We start from the raw sequence: 21,751 nt of genomic DNA on the forward strand, positions 1-21,751 counted from the left end.
AACTTTTATTCTGAAAGGTGGGATTAGAACTAAGTAAGATTGTGTTTTTGACAGGAAGCCTTCACAAACGCCATCACCGACTTGATCAGTGAGCTGTCGCTGCTGGAGGAACGCTTCAGGGTCGCCATCAAAGACAAGCAAGAAGGCATTGAGTAACTCAAGCCCATGAGACAACTTCCTGTTTGTGTGTTTGTTTATCTTCATTTCTGCTGTTTTTCTAAATAAATGTGATGCCACTCTGATTCATCGCAGACTGTGTTGATGTTTGGCAGCAGCTGAGATTACACACACAAAACACTTGTGCATGTGAAAGTAGCGACAGGATCACATTCACCCTACTACTTTCTACTCACACATTATGTCAGATGACAAAGACAAGAAGATGAAGCAAAACTTTTATTAAATTTTATAAAAACAGCATACAGTAGGGGATCAGGGGGAAATGATTGGTGAGGTCAGGGGTCAGCATTTTTCTGCACCTCCATGGCTTGTTGCATCTTCTCCACCATCCAAATTGGAACGGTGAACGGCTTTAGTTCGTCCATTCTCACTTCAGGAGACTCTCTGCACACACAAACACACACACACTTACAGATCAGTCACCATGGTAACAGCAGCAAGAAGCTAAAGCGGTCAATGACAGTCATCCTGCATTTCCATGTTAAAGGGTCTAGTGTTGTGATAAATGCTTATATACTTGTGACTTGAGCCACAGTCCAGGTTAAACCAAGAGTTCAGGTGCTGTGATGTCACACTCACCTGTACTCATCACTGCGAGACAGCTCTTGGATGTCCTCCTCAACCAGCAGGTAGGCCTACAGGGCACATAAACACACTATGGTCAGATCAAGAACCCTCACTACTGTTCAGGGTGACATTACTGTCATGACCGGTCAGAGAGTAACCTAAACATGGTCATTACAGTTTAGAAAATCGTAGAATATAAGCTGGGATTTGAACTTTAACTGGTTGGCAGAAAGGCTGCTTAAGCCATTTTCCTTGTGGCAGCCACAGATGATGAGCATTGTCACAGTGAAACTTTTAATCCCTTTAATAAAATAAAACATTTAATTAAGCATAATTTGCTGTGTGCAGCCACCATTCAGCATCTCTGACATTTTATTATCTGGTGGCGCTGCAGTAATAATTCTGTGATGCTCGGTTTCTCACCATCTTGCCTCCTGTTGCTCTCATGTGGTGTCTCTCTGCCAGCCACTGCTTGTCCTTGGAGTCTGCAGCATACTAACACAGAGAAGAATGGTTACACCATTTCCTGTTTTCTCTTGCTAAGACAAAAAAAACTGTTTATTACCTTGAACAAGTCTGCATGTTTGATGTAAATCCGTCCTCTTGTCCCGCCCATCCCGAGAGCTCTGCAATGATGACAGCACGTTTTACTTCAGAGAGACACGCCATCGAGAGCACGGCAGCTCAAGTCATGAATGATCACCAGAGCAGTTTAACCTCAAACACCAACCAAGTCATGACTGCAGGTGGTGTGATGCTTAGAACCTTGAAACAAACCTCCAGCTCACAATCCATACCGGATACAACCCTGGGTGTCAACAGACACTTGTATCCCCCAGCTGCTCTTACTTGTACTTTAATCCCTTTTATATCAGCAAAACAAGATTATTTTAAACACCCAGTCTAATGATAAATGTATTTTTGGTGTTTAACATGTTCTTGTTGCATTTTTGTGGTAGCATGATGGAGGACATATTTAAAATTGTTTAAAATTAAAACTGCGTTTCTGAGTATTTCTTTATTCAAATCATGTTGGATCAGGAGCAAATGAAGACTCTTAGTTTGATAAAGCTCAGGATTGTGATGCAGCAACTGATAGGACGGGTCAAAATTGTTTTGTTACAAACTAAAATAATTTATATTTTGATTATTTTATGTATTAATCCAAACCTTTTTTATTCCTACTTCAGGGCGTGCGTACAATGAGGCAAACAAAAGTATTTATTGGTCACCAATTCTGCACGTCATTAAAAAGATCAGAAAAGTTTGTAATCTTCTTTAATATAATAATCATTTTAAAAAAATCAGTGAAATCATCACACATTTTATTTTTATAGAATGTTATCTATCTTTAAGACACCAGTCCACACCCTTAAACATTCAGACTACAACCTCCCCACCACAAACAAAACCAAAGAGCTGTCAAAGGACACCATTACACCACTACATTCTTTTAAAAATCCCACATTGTGACTTGCTGGATTCTTTTTTTTTTCTCTTTTAGTTGGAGTGAATCTATGGTGAACATTACAGACCAAACTAATCTTTTTTGGTGAAAAAACTTGCAGAGTCGTGACTGAAATACCTTTTTGTCCCACTTTATTTGTGTCACACATCAAATTTAACTACACATTTTCTTCTGTAAACTTTATCACTAGGATAAAAGTGAGAAAAATATTTTCTTTGTGATATAGTAAAGATGATTTTTTCAATCATTTACAGCAATGCAGCTAAAACAGCTGCAGCCACATAAAGGTAGACAGGCCTTTATGATCCCACAGCATCCATATATCAGTATGATACAGTCATGAACCAACTTTATGCACTAACTCACTTGTTGGCTCTGGAGCCTAGAACAAAGGTGGTGGTCTCTGAGAGTCTGGATGGATCCCACTGAAACACAAAGTGCACCATCACTATGGGTGTATTATCACTGCAAACTGAAGTGAACACTCCAGGTATGAATGAACATCAACAAGTGCACAAATGTTTCTAAGCAGATAGAGTGCATCCGCATAACTAGTTACTGTACTGACATGTGCATTAAACATGAAGACAAAATCAGTCCCTCCAGGATTTGGATGCATTTTTCTGATTGTTGAGGCACCAAAGACCTGAAGTTACAGCAGGTTTTTAAAATGTTGCCATATTTTTCAGTGACAATTTTCAAAAAGAATGAGGCACTTACCTAAGAGCACTTTTAAATGTCACTGTACATGTGACAATGAAAAATAAAGTATCTATCTTAGTTTATGGAGTGTGTGAAAGGAGGACTCACCTTTGGCCCCTCCCTCCTAATGGCTTCAACTTTGGGCTTCACCCTGAGAACAACATAAAGGGTCGGGTCACTTGCAGAGATGCTGCGGCTTTCATCTTCAGGTACTCACGGGAAGTAGGTTGCGGGTCGGTCGGGAAACGTGACAGCGGGGCGACTTTTCCTCTGAGGACACAGAACCATCAATGAACAACTGGATCAATGCAACACCTGACACGCCACAACTGCAGCCACCTTACCTTCCTAGGAAAGGGGCTTCCTCTCTGTGAACATTCTTCATCAGACGCTTTAGGTCTCTGCTGGGACAAGAATAGATCAAAACCACCGGAAGTTGCAGCCAGGCTCTCTCACGGGTTGGTTCAACAACTCTTACCTTCATGGCCACCCCAGGCCCCGCCCTCTTCACCTCCCCCTCTGGAAAGAGCTGCTTGGCCTGGTAGAACATCAGAATAAGGTTGTCAGAGAGTTTCTGACAGGTGAGCAGATAAAGTCAGAGCTGAGAGATCTCACATGTTCCAGAGCGTTCCTGTAGGCCTCCCTGATGAGATGATCCGTCTGCACCTCCATGCCCACATTCTCCTTCACGTTCTCCGCTGCCTTCTCGTAGAACTGTATGACACACACCAAACAACTGCTCACTCTCATCCACACCAAAATGTAGCTGCTCACCCCTCCAGTGTGAACTCTGACCTTTTGATACTTCATGAACACCGCCATGATGTCATTGTTGAAACTGGGCTGAAGGACCGCCCTCAACAGGTCCATGGACACATGAGGATCCGTGTAACTGTATACACATCATAATGTGAGAAATAATCAGAAACAAAAACTGAAAGAAAAGAAATATTGTGTTTTGATGAAACTGTAGAACAGAATATTCTTTTTTTAAGAAAATATTGGTAACAGAGCTGCAGCATTCAAGCTTCTTTCTGAGAATTATTTACTATTATTTATCCGTACGAAACATCAGTGAGTTCCAGGTGTTTTATATTTCCCCATCTGCCTCCTCTTGTCTCATTGCTGCAGTTTCCGCCAGATCACTTCTGTCTTAGAACAGATGTTCTGCTATTTTTGTGTTTGTCTGCTGTTCCTGTCCAGACACTCATCAAACATGGTTTAATGAAACTGGTGCTGCAGGAAGTTTATTTCTGTTTTTGCAACAGTAGATAGTGTTCCTCATCATAATTTCCACAGTAATTACAATGTAAACCTTGGTGAGATACTGTTTTAAACATGTTTTTGAGGCATTTTTCTCATAACAGAGGATATATATAAAGAAAGTTAAAGTTAAAATTGTATTTCTGAGTATTTCTTTGTTCAAATTGTGATGAATCAGAAGCAGACAAAGACAAGTCATTTGAAAAAACTTGTACCAGTGACGTAGAAGCTACAATTAGCCGGCCACAGGCTACCTGCTTCAATCCACTACGATGGATCTACTTGTATACGACTAGATCCATGTACGTCTTCATTTTCCTGGGACAGCTCCAATATTGCTCGCTATTTTTGCTGCACTGGTAATGTTAGACTGAGCATGTGATGGGCTGGTGAGCGTGTAAACAAAGGGATGATAGGAATTGGGGGAAATTTACTGGGGGCCAGCAGTCAATTCCACAAAACAAGGCAAAATTCAAATGAAATTAACTCTTGTCGTTCTGCAGAAACTATGTCAAAATTATGTCAAAAATGAATGTCAAAATCATTTTACAATACATCAATAAATCAGAGTGTAACTTTAAAACAGTTAGGCCTTATTGGAATTATTTGAATTTAATCCGACTATAATGGAGTATAATATTTAGAATGAAATGGACTGACAAACTATTTATTTAGTGTAGCATCTCGATACAACTTTGGTTGAATATGGGACTATATTAAGAAAACAAAAACAGCGACAGGAGTTGAGTAAGGACAGCTATGCTGGGAGGCAGGAATGAAACAAAAACCATGATGATGTCAAATCAGAAGAAACAGTAGAAAGAGGATAAGTAAAGCAGAACTAACCTGACAGCAGAGAGTGAGCGGCGGCCTCGTTTGTGGATGTGTCTGTGCTTGATCATCAGGTTCCATGGCCTCTGCACAAATCAGTATGATGACAACATTATATGTTTAACCTGTCCTATTTAATGTAGATAGTACATCACATTGTTATTGTTATAATATAATATAATATAATATAATATAATATAATATAATATAATATAATATAATATAATATAATATAATATAATATAATATAATATTTTAAGAGGAAGAAGAAGCAGTTTAACAGCAACAGGCTCGCTATATAGCGGAATAGCTAACGGCGGAGGCCGGGAGCTCTCGTCATCTAACCGTAATCTTCTCCGGGTTCTCCGCCTCCTCTTGGTCCGGCCAGTCGCGGCCACCCTCACTGCGCTGGGCTCCCATGGCGGAAACGGTGCTGTCCAGGGTCCAATGAGCCAAAACGAACCGAAACAACTACAATTTTGGCTAGCAGGTGGTAAAAACAACGGTGGCTAAGTGACTAGCCTGACGTCACACTTCCTGTATAATTTCCGTAAGAGAAAGACAAAAAACCAGGAAGAAAAGTCCCAGTGCCTCAAAAGACGAATAAATATATATTTTTATAGGATTTCTTTTGAAAGGAGAAAAATCCTAAAAAGACATTTTTTTCTGTTAACAGATTAACCATTCAAGTTAGATTAAAGTCTATCACAAGCAGAAACAGTCACATCCGGGCACCACCGTATCAAAATAAAAGCCCCAGATTCATAATAACAATTGTCTAAAAAATAAGAGTCTGAAGTTTTAACTCTTACAGCCACCTGTGGTAACACTTAATTGCTGAAAAGACTATATTTTTAGCAAAAGGTCTATAATATATGGATGATAGCATTAAGTTGTTCTTATCCTCGCTGTCACTGGCATAATTAGAAAGGGCTACAGACAAAAGTATTTTTGCTTGACTACACCTAATTAATGGACCATACCAGTACATGCTGACAGAGAGATGGTCGGTAACTACATTAGAGTGAAAAAGCAGACTCAAAGCTCAAGCATCCACAGGAACACCAGAAGATCATTCACAGGCTGGATCTGTGCTTAGATTAATCTGGAACCTCCGATATTTGACATATATGTCACATACACCTGAGAAAAAGGTTCAGATTCTGGTCATGTTATAGTAGCAGCAGCAAGATTATCTCTCAGTAAGCAAAATTGTATTCTCCGTAGAGCAGGCATGTCTAAAGTCTAGCCCATAAGCCAAACTCAGTCCACATTAAAATTACCACTGGCCAATTTTATAAAATAATAAAATCAGTAATATGTACACCCGCCCTGCGACAGACTGGCGACCTGTCCAGGGTGTACCCCGCCTTCGCCCATCAGTAGCCGGGATAGGCCTTATATGTCAAGACTATATTACATAAGATTTTATGTAGTTTTCATGGTGTTCAATGTTAAGAGGCACTACAAAATGAGCTACGCTAACTGGGAATGAATAGTGCATTGTCTTCAAATGAAATTCACAGTAACTTTGGTGAAAATATATGAAACTGTTTTTCTGTTCCATGTGAAGACATACAAACTCATCAATGTAATCTGCAATACAATTTCAAAAAATATTTTAATCGAATTGAAAGCTATAAGGATGCAAAGAATGAAGGATGAATTCATCTCACCAAATTTGTCAGTCTTTGTAAAACGTTTGGACCCCCTCCCATTTGTAGAAGTCAGGGTGCAGACTTCAAGAAGACAAAAATGATTTTAATGGTCATTTCATTTTTGTTCAGTTTTTTCAGATTTCGTGTGAACCACCGTTTAATAGCTTTGCAAGTTAAAGTCCAAACACATTTATCAGAGAAATCCTTGTACCAACACCATTATCCATCAGTTTTCAAAACCCGTTTTACCCCTTCAAAGGAGTTATTGTAGATTATACGTGTGCATTTGCAGCAAACTGAACTAACCAAACTGATCTTAAGATTTTTCAGCTTTATTTTTTAATCACTTTTGGTGTAACAACATACCTTTCGTTTTGTTTAGGATGACATCTTTACACATTTACATGATGCTACTGTAAGTGCTCTTTTTATGGTCCAGTTTTGCAAATTCTTTTATCTTTTGAGAAACCTGATGCAATCGACCTGTTCCAAATCAATGAGATCTAAAATGTCATAACAATGGCAACTGCTCAAACCTGAGTAGAAATGAAGACAAGCTACACGCTGTTGGACTGGGCTGGATACTTTTTACTTTGAGAGGAGTTGCAGTTTGTCTGCAGGCAGTATTAAGGACAAAAAAAACCTATCTTTGAACAGACGGACGTTCTCTGATGGACTGGAGCTCCCAGAACACAACAAGAGATGCCTCCCTTCACCCTTTAATCACAGAAGTGGAAACCACTCAAACTTGATTTCTGTTTAGAAACAGGACAAACATGTTGAGGAGATATAAGAATGTTTGACGGTTTCACAGTCAGAAAGAAAGAAAAACAAACATCAACTCCTGGGAGAACACTCCTCCAGCTGTGCCGGGATCAGTACTGGTTTTTCCGGTTCTGTCCCAACTCTGAGCTTTTGTCTTAAATGCCGATCGACAGGTGACTGCTCAATCTGCGATTGTGTGCGGTCCAAATGTTTTCATGCACAACTAAAAGAAGAGATGGTGAGGCGAGGAGAGTCCCAGCTCACAGATACACACCTGTACTGTACATACACATATACATCCTATGAACAACACTTTGGTTTGGGTTAAAACAAACTATCGGGCCGTAAATACACAAACACATCTCTTTTTTAAAAAGGTTAAATTAATCAAATTAAAAAAAAAAAAAAAAGTCAGCTGAAAAGAGCATAAACAGACCTCATGCGGTCCAACTGTACATTATCTACACGTGGGTGCAGAGACGTCGTCTGACACCTGTCACAGAGCAGTTGCTGGGTCAGGGCAGATGTGGGAGGGGCCACAGCTCACTCGCTTTCTCATGAGAGATTAAAAAGTGTCTTAGTGTCAGAACCTGGGCTGGACCAGACCGGATCAGTCTAAACTTGAAGTCCTTCTGGACTGGTCCAGCTGTAAAACTGAATTCATATAATAATTTTAATTTTTTTAAAAATCTACAATTTTAACTTAATTTACAAACCAAAAAAAAACCGAGGTGAAAGTGACAAAAAAGAAAGTTTAGAAAAAGACGGACAATAATCTCACACTGTGGCCCCGCCCCCTCGCTTTAAACCCATCAGTCCAGCTGCCAACGCTCAACAGGTGCGGTTTAGTCCTCCTTCACCAAAGAGGGCGGGAACTCTGCGAGATTCTGTCAAAGACAGACAAGTCCTGTAGAAACGATAGCTGCCAACCAGTGAGAGTCCTCAGACATCAGGGAAGTCTTTATTGCTGGAGTTCTGAGCGGCCGAACTTCAAACAGAGCGTCAGAGCTTCGGCCAATCAGAATGGCCAGCAGATGGGGGGGAAGGGGAGGTGGTGAACAGGCCAGATGAAGCCTTGACCCTTGCTGGCGGGTGTGGGGGACAGTAGCATTCTGTGTCGGTCTTTGTGTGCTACAGTTGCTGGTGAGGGTCAATCAGAGCGCAGGAGAGGAAAAACACTACAAGCTCCGCCCCTCTGCCACAGCGAGCTTGTCTTGAGGACTGCTGCTGGTGCTGCCATTGTTGTTGTTGTTGTCATGGTCACTGGGGGACATCACGCTGCTCTGTGTCCTGTCACCGGCCTTGTGGGCAGAATCTCTGTCTCCTGGGGAGATGTGGGCGGGGCCAGGGGAGGACAGGGAGGAAGTGCGGGACAGGGAAGGCCGATACGCCGCAGTCAGCTCCGCTAGACGCTCTGGTGTTGGTGCCCATTTGGCAAATCCTGCGTCGTTCTGTAGGAAGAGTACTGCAGTTCCGTGGACGGCCCGGTAGTACATGTCTTCTCTAAAGAACAAAAATAAAACCTGTTAGAACAGGTGTGACGTGGAATCAGAACGGCAGAAAGACAGCTACCTCTTGCAGACGTGCTGACTCCCAGATCGATACTCGTGCTCGTAGGCCGGGACGCTTAGCTGATGTCGCAGGAACCGGCTTTCCTCCATGCGAGATAGAGCAGGGGTCACAGGGTCACGCCATTCCGGGATAAAAACGATGAAGGACAGCGGTTCTGAGGATTGCTCCAACAGTTCCTAGCAGAGACACAAACCAGCGTGAATCTACAAACCAGAACAACTCGGCACAGGTGAACATGCAGGGAGCACTGACCACAAAGTGCGTCACCATGGTGTCCATGAGCTCCTCACAGAAGGGCGGGTTTGCTTCAAATGAACCACTGACAGGACTGAATGTCAGGAAGGGCCTGGACACAACAGGTACTCATCATTATGCTTTTATGATGAAAGCAAGGAGTAGAGTGGTGACTCGCTATATCGCGGTTCACATGCTTTTATTTTTTAACAGCATATTGTGTTCTGCAACCTGATTGGCTGTAAGAGTGCATTGAGCTTGCCACATTTACACAAATATAACATTAGCAGATCTTCGTTTTCATTCTATAAAACTGGTTCAAAAAAGGACACTTAGGTTCAAACATTGAAAATTTAAATCGGAGAAAAGTGTGAAAATGAAATGAACATTTTTTTAAGTGTTCAGTGAGGGATTTTACAGCTTAAAACATCTGTGATCCTACTTTGTGGATATTACAGGTTATTTTTTAGAATAAACAAGGGGACACTGTACACCAGTAACTATGTGGTCAGGTGTAGGGTTGGGGTCATGGGGCACACTCACCCTCTGGATCCAAAGAAGCCGTCGATGTCCGGAAAGGCAGAGCAGTACTGTTTGAAGTAACAGTTCAAAGGTGAAGCAAAACACTCGAAGGAAACGCCAAACTGGCGGTTTAACGCCTCAAATACAGACACCGGCAGTGCCCCCTGCAGACCAGTCCCCTCGTTGTTGCTGCTGCCAAACATCACCTGGAAACACAGGAACCATGAGGGACTGAACAGACGAGGGCTGACTGGCTGTCAGAGGTTGAGCTCACCTGGTATCTCTTGAGGAGGCACCACACTCTGGACAAGAACTTTTCAAAGCGGGGGTCATCTATACAGCTGTATCTGTATAACAGCTCCTGAGGACACAGATGAGACGGCACAGGTCAGTTGCTTTTCCAGACGCTGTGATGACTGAGCTCTTTGTTCTCTTGCAGAGAGTTGCACCTTTCAAAATAAGGTGCTGCCACTGCACTGCAGTCAGTACGTACCAGCTTGCTAAAGTGTCCTCGGTTTACTTTGACCATCTCGCCTCTGAAACGTAAACACGCTACATCGTTCTCAAAGTGCAGCTCCACACGGGGAAGGGTGGGTGTTGGTATGGCCAGCCGCACTGGATAACAGTAGACCAGCCGCGATGGCTGTGGGGATTCAGGCACCTCTGCGTGGCATTAGGATAAACAGGTGAGTACCACGCGATGATGATGACGCTCAGAGCAGCGAGCTCGGGGTGTACCTGTGGCCGGGTCCTGCAGCAGACTCATGTGTGTCTCCCTCAGGCGCCGGCTGTACTCTGCAGACAGCTGGTAGATCTTGGAACAAATACCCTCAACAGAGTCTTTTGCTACCGCAGTGACATGTGGACCACACTGCTGCCGCAGGTGTTCCAAACGGTCCTGAAGATACACAACAAAGGCGGACATTTAACACATTTTTGTGGTACGACTAAATGCACAGAAAAGATCAGTATCAAGCTCATCTGGAGTTTTATTAATCCTGCCCACCATGGTTACTCAAACCATTATAGTCATAACTAAAAAACTATCAATTACACGAATTCCTGAACCCATACGGGAGCTCGACAGCTGTGGCTTAAAAATACTGTTGTATTTTTTTTGTCCGACTGTTCCCACTACTATGAATCATTCTGTATTAAAAAAAACATTTAAAGGGGCCATACCATGACAATTCTATTTTTTGAGGTTTTAAATGGTTTTCACTGTTCATTCCTCTCTATAAAGAACCCCAAAGCGGTATTTTGATCCGTTCATGCATTTAAGAGTAATCCTCTAAAGACCTACGCTTTCTGCAGCAGCCCCTCCCATACCCATGAAAACGAGCGGTTCACATCATGCTGACGTCAGCACGATGCGAACGGCTCCCTCCAGGAAGAGTCAGATCTGACACCACCGCCCCCAGTCTAACACCAACACTCAATTTCTCTACTGAGCAAGCAGTGATCAGCAAAAAACTTTAATTTTAGATGCAGAATACCCTATATCTTCCAGTTGTGTCCTGTCTTCAATAAATTCCAGCTCAAACGGGTGTTTGTTACTTTAGACACGGGGCCCCTTTAAGACGTCTCCCCACAAGGGCATACTAAAGGCAGATATATGGTATATGCATCTATCTTTGAAGAAGTTTGGATTATTTTCGTGAGAGAAATGCAGACACACTGCTTTCTGTAGGATGACGTCATGAAATGGGGGGCAGCCACACGCAGCGGCAGGCGGAGCTTCAGGAATTGAGTCGGTTTTACTTCCGGTAAGGAAAAAAGATCACGAAAAATAACTAATATTTTGTGAATAATTTGCTTTGTATGATCATATATATGGATATAATTCACTCTGAAAGGCTTAAGAAAATCATGGTATGGCCCCTTTAAATTGAACCTGTACATCTATGGGTTTTGTAGTTTATCTTTGAAAAGTTGCAGTTATATAGAGTGAAATCAGGATCAGCTTAAGGTGAATGAAAAAAACAAAGTAAATTTTGAAAAAAAATGAATAAATAAAACAGAGCATGTGTAAACAAAATTGTAAATTAGAAAAAAAATAATGTTGTAAAGTTTAAAGAAATATTAAAAAAAAATTGTAAATTTAAAATTTGAAAAAAAAATTACCTAAAACCGATAACTATTAAAAAAAATGTTTATTCATATTTTCAACTTTTTTTTTCATTTCTCCTTCTGTGCTTTCAATTTTCAGTTTCAATTCAGTTTTCAAGTTTTCACTGCCAAGCTGATCCTATTTTTACGTGGGGGCGGGGCTTCAAGCTCATTGGCTACCGGGACATGATATCGCATCGGGTGACAGAGAGAACTCCTCAAACAGACATGAACATCTTCACACTGTTCTCTCCCGTTTAAACTCTCAAAGTTCAAACCTTCATAGAAAATAAGTCCAGTTTTAGAATCAAAACAAGAATTCAATCTATGTAGTAAGGGAGCGCATGGAAGAGATTTATAAACAAGCTCAACAACAAAGACGCACAAAAAAAAATCCAAAAAAAAAACAGGACTGCGAAAGGTGAACCGTGATATAGAGAGGGAAAACTGTATGGTAGTGGTAACGTTCTCCCAAAGTTTGGAACATCAGAGTGGGGTGACACATGAACAGACAATTTTGTCATTTTACATTCCATTAAGTCATTTATTTAGGGTGTAAAATACAGTTAAATAATTTGTCTCCATCTAAAACTATTTTTTATGAATTTGACTAAACAGTTACATTTTATATTTAATTTTTCTTTATAATTTTCCTGCAGTTTATGATGATGATTTACTTTGTTTGCTGCTTTAAAATTAGTGAAATTTACCATGTAGTCTTCTTTGCTAGCAGAATGATCTCTGCGAAGCCAGTTCATGGTGTCTTCAGCGTTCCACTTCACCACCTTCCTGCTCTCGGGACTTGCGTTCCTGAGTGGGCAACAATCACGGTTAGCCCCATGCCTCGGCCCCACTGCACTCATAAGGTTATTGATCGGACAGCTCGGCCATACCTGGAGTCAATCATCCTCTTGGCAGCTTCTGCGTATTTAAACAACAGTTTCCGCGCCTCCTCTTTGTACTTGATGCGAGACAGCCTGAGGCACACATTTACACACACAGGTGATCAGAAGAAACCAAAAATGTGTCACTATTGTAAGAAATCTGATGCACTCTCACTGATCATACTAATGTATTAATCCTCGAAGGAAAACATTGCGATGTGACATGCAAGTAAGAAAAAAATATATTTATACATTGTTGGATGCACATGAACTATCCTTTGATTGTAAAGCACACAACTCCAAAGCTTCAGGGTGACAGACGTGTGATGTGTTTAAGGCCAGACAAAAACCTTGGAATAGTAAAACATACCACTGACAGTGATAATTCTTGAGCTTACTATCCAGAAGGATAAAAGTCTTTCAGTGAACCGCCTTGTAAGCATTCAGCTATCAGTTAAATAGGATCAAAATATCCTGTGGTGCCTGTATGACTGATTCTAGATAAAAGTAGAAGTTTCTTTATGAGTTAGGCAAGACTCTTCAAGACCCACTTAGATGAAAATCCTGTTTTTGGTGTTTTCAACATATTCTTGTGGTAGTTTTCTGATGATGTAAGACATAGATAAAGAAATGTAATATCAAATTTGCATTTCTGAGAATTTATTTAACCAGGAACAGACAAAAAAATGCTATGTATAAAAGAGTGTATTTGTAATGCAGAAAATACACTAATGCATCAACTTATAGATAACTATGGAAGTTTCAAGTTTGTCTTAATTTTCTTTGTCCAAGCTGGCATCTGACTCCAAACTTTATCCTAACCATTTAACTTTTTATCTACTTTACATGTTAACTTTATCATAAACTCATCAAATTGACTTAATGTAACCAAAATGCTCATATATATACGTTCTAAAGAGAAAAAAATAATTAAACAATCTAGAATAATAAATACAACTCATAAAAAATAGACTATTAAAACGATACCTTATTTAATAACGTAATAAAAAATGCACAACTACACAAAAAGAAACAAGCTGAAGTCTCTGGGTTATTTAAATCTGTTTTTAGAAGACTGGATGAAGTCCTCTTCAAAATTCAACAGTATTATAAGATGAGCATTTCTGGAAAAATTAAAGAGAAAATTCTTGCTGCTGCAATACATATGGACATGTTTGTAATTATTTTGAACCAGCTCACCCGTTATACCTTTAGTGTTGAGCCTACAACATTTTTCCCCAAAAAGATGAACTTAAACGGAGCATAAGGAGTTTAATGATACTGTCAAAAGACATCATCAGCAGCAACTATTTCACAGATGGAGGTTAAATAACTTCTTGTTATTTAAACCAGCGCCTTTCATCCATCGAGAACTCTTCCAAAACTCAGTTAGCCACTGGTCTACAGCCAGAGCAGGAGGACAGCAGGCTGGCATACCTGATGGGGATGTCGTTCATCACCTCCCTGAACATGGATGGAGAGATGATTGGCTCACAGTCACTCGGCAGCAGTGGGTCATGGCCTTTATCAATGACTTTCCTCTCCAACAACCAACGGTTGAATGACTCCCGCGGTGGGTCAATGCCTGTGCAGAGACAGACTTATGACTAGAACCAACACTTTAATTCAGACACTCTGGACAGAACCTACTTCACAACCAAACTGACTTTTTGTGATATTTGTTTCTTGATACGAGAATGTTCAAGAACTCACAATCGCTCTCAACCAGCTGACCTGAGCCTACTCACAGCACATCAGTTGGATTGTGCCAGAATCTACCTAGTCCCAAACTATAGCTTGTTTGGTTGCAGTAATCACTCTGGTGTCATCCCCGATTTTTTTTAAATACATTCAAATTGCCAAAAATCGAATTACAATGATTTTAGTTGAAAGAAGTAAACACATTTTGAACAAATGTTTATATTTATTCAAATTAAGTAGTTATTATCTATTAGGATTAATCTGTAAATAGTGCAAGAATTGCACCTTCTACTGCTACAGGTAATGCATTGCTGTCAAATGAACAGCTTCTAAATATCTGAGTTTTTATTTTGCCTCTGTGCTAAAATCCATAAAACAGAGCTTGTAAATGATTGTCACCCAAGACCAGAAATGAGGGAGACTGATGAAGTTTAATGGCATGAATGACTGATAAAGTTTAGTAAAGTCCTTTCCCTATTAAAAACATCTCAAAGTGCTAAATAATAATAATAAAAACACCCTTTATCACATTTTGAAATTAAACTAAAACTTTTATAATTTTTTTTGGATTACATACATGGTAAATAAATCTCAATTGCTTCAGATAGACTATTTCATTGTACTTTGAGAAAAAGGCTCCAGCTAGCATCTTTAACTGATACAAAAAACATTTTTAAACTTGGATGTTAACATCAAATACATCTGCCAAACTGTTAAGATTCAAAACACAGAGATAATAGCAGTAAATGTTGTGTCAGGTTAAAGTTTACATCCACAGCTCATTCACTAACATCTGCTCTCTGCGGTGTTTATGTCACTGAGCAGAAAGCTAGTGTTAGCATTAGCGCTGTTTATTCTAGCTGGGCTTTCTTTGGTCCGTACGACCAAGAAAACAGTGATGCCACGGATTAAGAAAATGATGTGCTAACTCACTTACACTTCTTACAAAGACTAAAAAAAATTTAAAAAGTGCGATCGACAATAAGATTTAGGCTCTTAAAGCAGCTAGCTACGAGCTAGCAAAACAATGTTGCAACGTGCATCTTGACGAACATTTTACATGTTTCCAACATGAACTACCATCAGTTTTTGTGCAGGTTGAACGTAAATATGTGCAATTAACTTCCGCTATGTTTAAAAACATGAAACATTAATAAAAACATACATCAAAGAGCCAAACTAGCATGTTACTCGTGAATTGCTAGCACCCACTTTAGCACACAGTTCACGGTTCCCAGCCTGATTTCTCTATTAAAATGTGATTCCTGTCCTGTGATGATTCCTCTCCATCGGATTATTTTGTTGTCAAGGTTTTTGAAGTCGATTGCAAAACACTGCGTCTCCTATTGGTAATTTTTCGGACCTCCGTCATTCATTACTCGAGAAGACTCGATCCATAATGATGGCGCGTGTCTGTCATGCCGTATGTCACGAGACTTCCAATCCAGTAATACATGTCATTGATTACAAGAAAAAAACGGGGAGGAGGAGGAGCAGCAGCTCGGATTTAAAGTCACAGCAGTCAACAAGCTTTTGCCTTCTCGCTCTTGCATCTTCTCGTAGAAGATCGTGATAAAACGATCTCTCAAAAATGTCAGATCGTCAGCTTTGGAGATCGTAAGATGGTTTTATATCGTCATATCGCCCACCCCTACCCTGGTCACAGCTCCTACCACGGATGGAGAGAATCCAGCCCCTGAGGCTGTCAGAACAGCCAAGTGGTGTGCAGTGAGTCGGCACTTGAATGCTGTCAGTCCTGAACATTGTGCAGGAACAAGAGTTACCTTCTCTCTGGTGGCACAGCTCATGGTAATGCTGCCTCAGCTTGGTGACCAGTTGTGCTCTCTGCAGCTCGATCTCTGGGTGGGGTGGCAGCTCGCTGGCAGGAGCTCGCTCTCTGATCACAGCGTTCGTCTGTATATCCAGATCCCAGTAGATCCTGAAGCCACAGCTTATCATTAAATCTAAAGTTCAAATAAAAGAACGGCTCTGGCATGGTCTCAGGACTCACACAGAGGGTCTGTATGGGGCGGGAGTTGGAGTTGGAGTAGGAGTAGGAGCTGCTGGAGTTGGAGTTGGAGTTGAGGGGGTGTTAGTCTGTGCCGGTTTGTCTTCAGGGGCAGAACTCCAGGGTTTGCCTCCAGGCGTGCTGGGTGAGATTGGTGTGGTAGGTTCCACCTAGAAGTGTCAGCCACGGGTCAGTGTTTGAATTCTGTTTTCTTGGCTTCCCGATGGGGACTTTTTATCTTACCTTGGCACGTTTTAAAGTGTTAGGACCCGCCCCCTGCTCTTCAGAACTCCTCCTCTTCCTCTGACCGTTTCCAAGGTTACTTTCTCCACCTTCTGCCGGGGCTGCATTCAGACCTAAAGGATCCGACTGCACGTAAACAAAACAAATAAGGTTTAAAATTTTAAGCCATAAACAAACTTGTTGTTTACTATTTTACACATGTATGCATCATCTTTTAGTTTTTGTTCCTATTTGGACCAACTTTTTAAAGTTGCATATACATGTAAAATGGACTGTACTTTAAAATAATTTTTTTCAACCCTTTAGCACTTAATATAAATCTAAATTAACCCACAGGGGGCAATTTATCTAAACTCTATGGCTGCGTGACGACTGCTCCATGTCTGAGCCACAGCCACCCTATAGTGCTGCTTTTTGCAAGTTCTGCTTCCGCGCTTAGTTGAACAAAAACTGTTAAGATCTTCTTTGAACACTTGCTGCACTTATTTTAAAATCATAAAACGCTGATCATGTTTAAGACTTACATTTAGTTGGTTGATCATTTTTTAAAATTTAGTTTAGAGACAAAACACTCATCCTTGCAGCAGTTATGCTTAACAAACAGGCGGGTGTTTGACAGCTTAAAGATCAACAAACAACTTCTTTTAGAAAATGAACAAGTACTGCTTTCACAGACTAAAGAGACCTGGAGAACATTTGTGTAGCTAAAAAAGAAAGTAATAAAAATAATAAAACTCACGATAACATCATGTTGACCCAGTACAGGCACTTCCCACAGGCTCTGGTTGGTGAATCTGTTGAAGTAGTACGGCCGGTTCTCCCTTCGAGACCAGCACTTGGCCCATCCAGCCTGCACCAGCTCATCTGTCAGACAGACGGGTCACAGAGAGGCAGGTTAGAGGAGGAACTCGGCATCTAAAGCAGGTGAGAAGAGGAGTCCTGAGTCCACCTGGAAGCTCGGGTGCTCTTGACGGGGTGGAAGGAGAAAGAGGTGGTCCCTGTGTGGAGGCAGAAGCAGAGGGAGGCAACACTGCAGCCGCCTCCCCTTTCACCAATCCCTGACTTTCACTGGACATTTCCCTGACAGTCCTCAGAATGACATGAACCTGTGAAGAGAGAAGGCACAGAGAGTGTTACTGTTACTGGTCAGAAGCTACAAGTAGAAAACGGGGAGCTTCTGTCTTTAATGGAGTATTTAAACAGTATTCATGCGAGGCTCAGATAGGCTTACAGCGTCAACGGTCTATAAATGTGGCTGAGAAAGAGCAAACAAAACAAAGAGTTTTATGATAAACTCTGCAGGTTCTGCTGCATTTTACAAGAAAGCATTGATTTGCAATAAATTGCAAATTTATTTGTCATCACGATTTTAGCCTGTGCAGTACGCATATCGCAAAAGATGGCTTGAAGTGCAATAAATGACAGCTTAAAGTTTCACAAATTAAATCAAGCCTTTTATGCATTTGACCAATTGGATGGACCCCTTATATATGAGATGCCTGCCTGCTATATAGAGGTGGGTCATTTGGAGAATAGTTTTAGTTATCTTGAATTTTATTTAAAAACAAATGTTGCAGTGAAGTAAAAATTATGTATTTAGTAGTTTTTGATTGGTGTTCATGTATTGCAAGTAAGATTGTCATCGTAATATTGATAACTAATATCACACATCACAAGTTTTCCTCATATCTTGTAGTCGTAACCCTTCCGCTCTCCTTAGCTTGTTTACATTAAAAGTGGGGTCATCTGGACCCCACAAGACAGTGCGCTGAACTTTTTTTATCATTGACTTTTGAGTTTCACTAATGTCCATGGCAGACATAAAATCCTGTCTACATTTGTCATGGAAGGAATCACACATCAATATGTGGTTGGAGTCATCTGGACCCCGAAGAGCGGAAGGGTTAATCAAAATATGCATCTAATCAACACTCACTCTTCAATATCTATACTACTCTTTAGGCCTTTCTTAAATCTCATATATTTGGGTTATTATATGTCATTATGAATAGATGGATGGGTTGATTCTGTATGAATGATTACTATTTTCATCCAAGTTTTTCTTGGTCTAAACTTTGGATTTTAAATATTATGAATATCCAACTGTGTCTGTTTTTCTTTTTGATTTTTTGCCTTATTTACCCTGCACTGTTTTCTTTAAGCTTGTTTTTAAAATAAAGGCATCATCTTATTTGACCAGACATGTCAGGAAGATTCATTCTTAAAAAACGCAATTATATTATTGCCATTATTTCTAAAGGTGGTAAAGTGTGTGCGCATGGTTGAATAGGACTGAGATGATAAAGCGCATTAGATATCCAAGGTAGGCAGTTAAGTGCTACACACGCATTCACATTTATTGACCTTAATTTTATTCAGTGAGTGCATCAATTTATTCAAATAGTTTATTAAAAATATAAATATACATGTGGCAATGTCATTGTGTGATGAAGAAAAACAACATAAACAGTCTGTCCAGCAGCCTTCCTACTCTGCTTAGCAACAAACTGATGGTGCCCAGTCACACTTGCTCTGAGGAATTCCTTTAAAACTTTATTTAACCATGACAGCCGTGCAGAGAGCCCGCTGTCAACGCTGGTGCAGAGGTTTGACACCAGCGTGTTGGGCCAAGAGTAGATGGGTTTCTAGAACCAGAACCAGATGATCAAAGACAGGCAATTAAAAAGGGGGGCTTGTCAGGTTCCTGTGGGTGGATGTCAGCGTGCTGGAACGCTGCTAGTCCCATGATCAGCCGTTTCACTTTATGGATAAGTTCAGTGACAGAAACGCGGGAACTGACGATAAATGAACGGAGGGAAAACACATTTAAGATCTCTGCTTTGATCGTAAACAGAACCAGACCCGATCAGAGCAGATCGCACTAACCGACCGCGTTTGCGCGCCAAAACAAATCCAGTTCAACATCAGACAGACCAGATCGCGAATAGGTCGAAGTCTGTTACCCGAAAGCGCGGTTCGGCTGCAGCTGGAGGTATTACCCCAGGGCGGTGTCAAACCGTGTGGACCGGAACCGACCCGCAGTTGGAGACTTTGGGTCCGCTGAGGCCGCGCAGCTGGAGGGCAGGAGATGCAAAAGTATCCAACCAGCCATGTAACCGGAGTTCTATCGAGACAGGGGGCAGAGTGTTCGGTCTGGGGTTCTGACCTTAAAAACTGGACGGTTCGGCTCACGGCTAGTCATGACCGTGACGGTACCGCGTAACTAAAGCTGCGTAACCACTCTAAAACATTTATATTAATGATCACGTCTCAGCATAATCGACCAAAAGCAGAAAACTGTATTAAAGAGGAAATTCGTAAGTGTTAAAGACTCATTAAACCGTGTTTCTTTCTAAACGCAGAAACGAGCGCCATGGTTACACGCATGCGCTGTAGCATGTCTCCAAACAGGGAGGAGGGGGGAGGAGGTGCAAAGTGGTGAGGACAACAAAAGGCTGCGGCTGCTGCGCGAAGCCCGCTTTCAACACGGGGACGCCACAGCCGCAAGTACAGACCCGCACAGGAGCTGAACACATCTGAACTCCCCTAAACACTCAACGTGGAAGTGTTCCCTTACAAGCAAACAACGGGCGGATATTTTAAGCGGTCTGCTTGGCCTCAAACGCAACTGCTCTTCGGGCGCCGATTTCCTAACAAGATGGCGGGCACGCCCCTGACACAGCTCTGCGACTCCCCTACGAAGAGTGCGGCTGCCTGCTTCAAACACCGCGGCGCAGCATATCGCCAAGTGTTTCATCCGCTAGCAGCAGTTCTGAGGAGGGGTTCAGTGAGGTCGCAGTCGCTCTGCAGACTCTCAGACTCCTACCTTACCAGGTTAAGCGGTGAACAGTCGTAGGTCCTTCGCGCTTGTTTCGGGTCCTCCGCGCCGCTCCCTCCCCGCCTGCTCAGACATCTTTACAGGGGCCCAAAATGGACAACTGCGCAGGCGCAACATTCGGCCCGCCTCCGGCGTCGACGTGTACGATTCCCTCCGCCATGTTGGGAAAAACTATTTTTTAAATGCCTTGAAGGAAAATCTGAGTCTGTCGTGTTTTTTTTAAACAAAAATACCCCCCTCTTACATATCCCTAAAAAGTTAGCTTGTTCACCACAAATCATTTAAAAACACTAACAGATTTAAACCTCTGATTCAGAGTTGGTGCAAGGTTGAATAGTGTTGCTATTTTAGGGAAATAATACGACTGTTAGTACAAAACAATCAATATCCCATATTAAAGGCATCTAAATATTCATGTCTTCATTCTTTTTGGTAAGAACATAAAGATGTGATGCACCCCAGTATGGAGCTTAACAATATGAAGAAATAAGTTTAAAAGATTAACAATATTTAATAAATATCTGAAGGTTCTCCTTCATATGTGTTAGCTCCATATTAACATTTTATTTTTTATATCAAAGTTATCTGGACCTGGTATTGTCATAGAGGACGTGTTGTGTTTTTCAATCCTGTAACAGTACGGGCAAGAGAGTTTTATTTTTAACTCCTAGACAGGGTCGACAACCTTACAGTAAAAGAGCCACTTGGGCTCATTTTCTGTTGAGGAAGGAATTGTATAGTCTCACTTTAGCCTTTAAGAAATTTGGATTGGCATTCATTACCTATTTTTTTAAACATTTGAATTATGTCTATTTTGGCACAAACGCAAAAATATGAAGGAACCTAACATCTCTCAAAAATGTATTTGATTTTTACTAATTTTCAAAATAAAAGATAGTCTGTGCCAAACAGGATCATCTCAGTGCAGCTCTGGGTGGCTAATAACCAATGTTGTGAAGCATAAGATAATATGTGCTTTTAACTCATAAAAAATCAAACTTTTTACCAAAGTTTTGCTTTGCATATAAAATCTGTGCATTGAGCATAGTGTTGAGCAAACAAGGCTTCTTCAGGTCAATGGGGAACCTACATAGTTTATCACCTATGTAAACCTCAGCCATCAATTTATAAATTAATCTAATAAGTAATCCTTACTCTAAAAGATAGCTATTTTATTTTTAATTTCTTTTTGTTCTTTTTGTCCTG

General features: G+C 41.0%; 3 protein-coding genes across 5 annotated transcripts in view; 1 reads left to right on the forward strand and 2 right to left on the reverse strand.

Annotated features, from left to right (window-relative positions):
• The window catches only part of polr2j (RNA polymerase II subunit J), a 1,199-nt gene extending 948 nt beyond the window's left edge, over positions 1–251 (forward strand). The window contains exon 3 of the mRNA XM_024270405.2: positions 55–251. Within this exon, the coding sequence (XP_024126173.1) occupies positions 55–156 (102 nt within the window). The 3' untranslated portion in view covers positions 157–251. The remainder of the gene's footprint in view (positions 1–54) is intronic.
• A 131-nt stretch (positions 252–382) lies between these two features.
• Positions 383–5,744, reverse strand: LOC112145268 (deoxynucleotidyltransferase terminal-interacting protein 1). Of its 2 annotated transcripts, none has more exons than XM_024270401.2 (13): positions 5,357–5,744; positions 5,027–5,097; positions 3,713–3,809; positions 3,533–3,631; positions 3,396–3,455; positions 3,262–3,321; positions 3,135–3,187; positions 3,026–3,068; positions 2,582–2,640; positions 1,313–1,373; positions 1,171–1,242; positions 760–815; positions 383–564 (listed from the first exon to the last, which is right to left on the reverse strand). In XM_024270401.2, the coding sequence occupies exons 1-13, from the start codon at positions 5,429–5,431 to the stop codon at positions 456–458; spliced, it is 915 nt and encodes a 304-aa protein (XP_024126169.1). In that variant the 5' UTR covers positions 5,432–5,744; the 3' UTR covers positions 383–455. The 2 variants fall into 2 exon arrangements, with proteins under 2 accessions (XP_024126169.1, XP_024126170.1); XM_024270402.2 differs by having other exon boundaries at positions 3,262–3,318; positions 5,357–5,743.
• A 1,492-nt stretch (positions 5,745–7,236) lies between these two features.
• On the reverse strand, positions 7,237–20,721 carry pcif1 (phosphorylated CTD interacting factor 1). Of its 2 annotated transcripts, none has more exons than XM_024270190.2 (16): positions 20,539–20,721; positions 17,657–17,813; positions 17,447–17,571; positions 16,708–16,833; positions 16,468–16,634; positions 16,241–16,395; positions 14,193–14,340; positions 12,765–12,848; positions 12,582–12,681; positions 10,501–10,660; positions 10,256–10,425; positions 10,037–10,123; positions 9,784–9,968; positions 9,259–9,352; positions 9,007–9,182; positions 7,237–8,937 (listed from the first exon to the last, which is right to left on the reverse strand). In XM_024270190.2, exons 2-16 carry the CDS (start codon positions 17,781–17,783, stop codon positions 8,613–8,615), a joined length of 2,229 nt encoding a protein of 742 aa, XP_024125958.1. In that variant the 5' UTR covers positions 17,784–17,813; positions 20,539–20,721; the 3' UTR covers positions 7,237–8,612. The 2 variants fall into 2 exon arrangements, with proteins under 2 accessions (XP_024125958.1, XP_024125959.1); XM_024270191.2 differs by lacking the exon at positions 20,539–20,721 and adding an exon at positions 19,671–20,083.
• Positions 20,722–21,751: the final 1,030 nt, after the last annotated feature.

The sequence above is a fragment of the Oryzias melastigma genome, linkage group LG5, assembly GCF_002922805.2.
Source record: "Oryzias melastigma strain HK-1 linkage group LG5, ASM292280v2, whole genome shotgun sequence".
NCBI classification, from domain to species: Eukaryota; Metazoa; Chordata; class Actinopteri; order Beloniformes; family Adrianichthyidae; genus Oryzias; species Oryzias melastigma.

Excerpts from the sequence above, each read along its gene's own strand:
- pcif1 (XM_024270190.2), bottom strand. The coding sequence starts at position 17,783 with ATGTCCAGTGAAAGTCAGGGATTGGTGAAAGGGGAGGCGGCTGCAGTG. Across the intron at positions 16,635-16,707 it reads ACACTTTAAAACGTGCCAAG|GTGGAACCTACCACACCAAT; the intron begins GTAAGATAAAAA and ends TGACACTTCTAG. Across the intron at positions 9,353-9,783 it reads GGCTTCTTTGGATCCAGAGG|GCCCTTCCTGACATTCAGTC; the intron begins GTGAGTGTGCCC and ends TGTTGTGTCCAG.
- LOC112145268 (XM_024270401.2), bottom strand. The coding sequence starts at position 5,431 with ATGGGAGCCCAGCGCAGTGAGGGTGGCCGCGACTGGCCGGACCAAGAG. Across the intron at positions 3,069-3,134 it reads CGACCCGCAACCTACTTCCC|GGTGAAGCCCAAAGTTGAAG; the intron begins GTGAGTACCTGA and ends TGTTGTTCTCAG. Across the intron at positions 1,243-1,312 it reads AACATGCAGACTTGTTCAAG|TATGCTGCAGACTCCAAGGA; the intron begins GTAATAAACAGT and ends TCTCTGTGTTAG.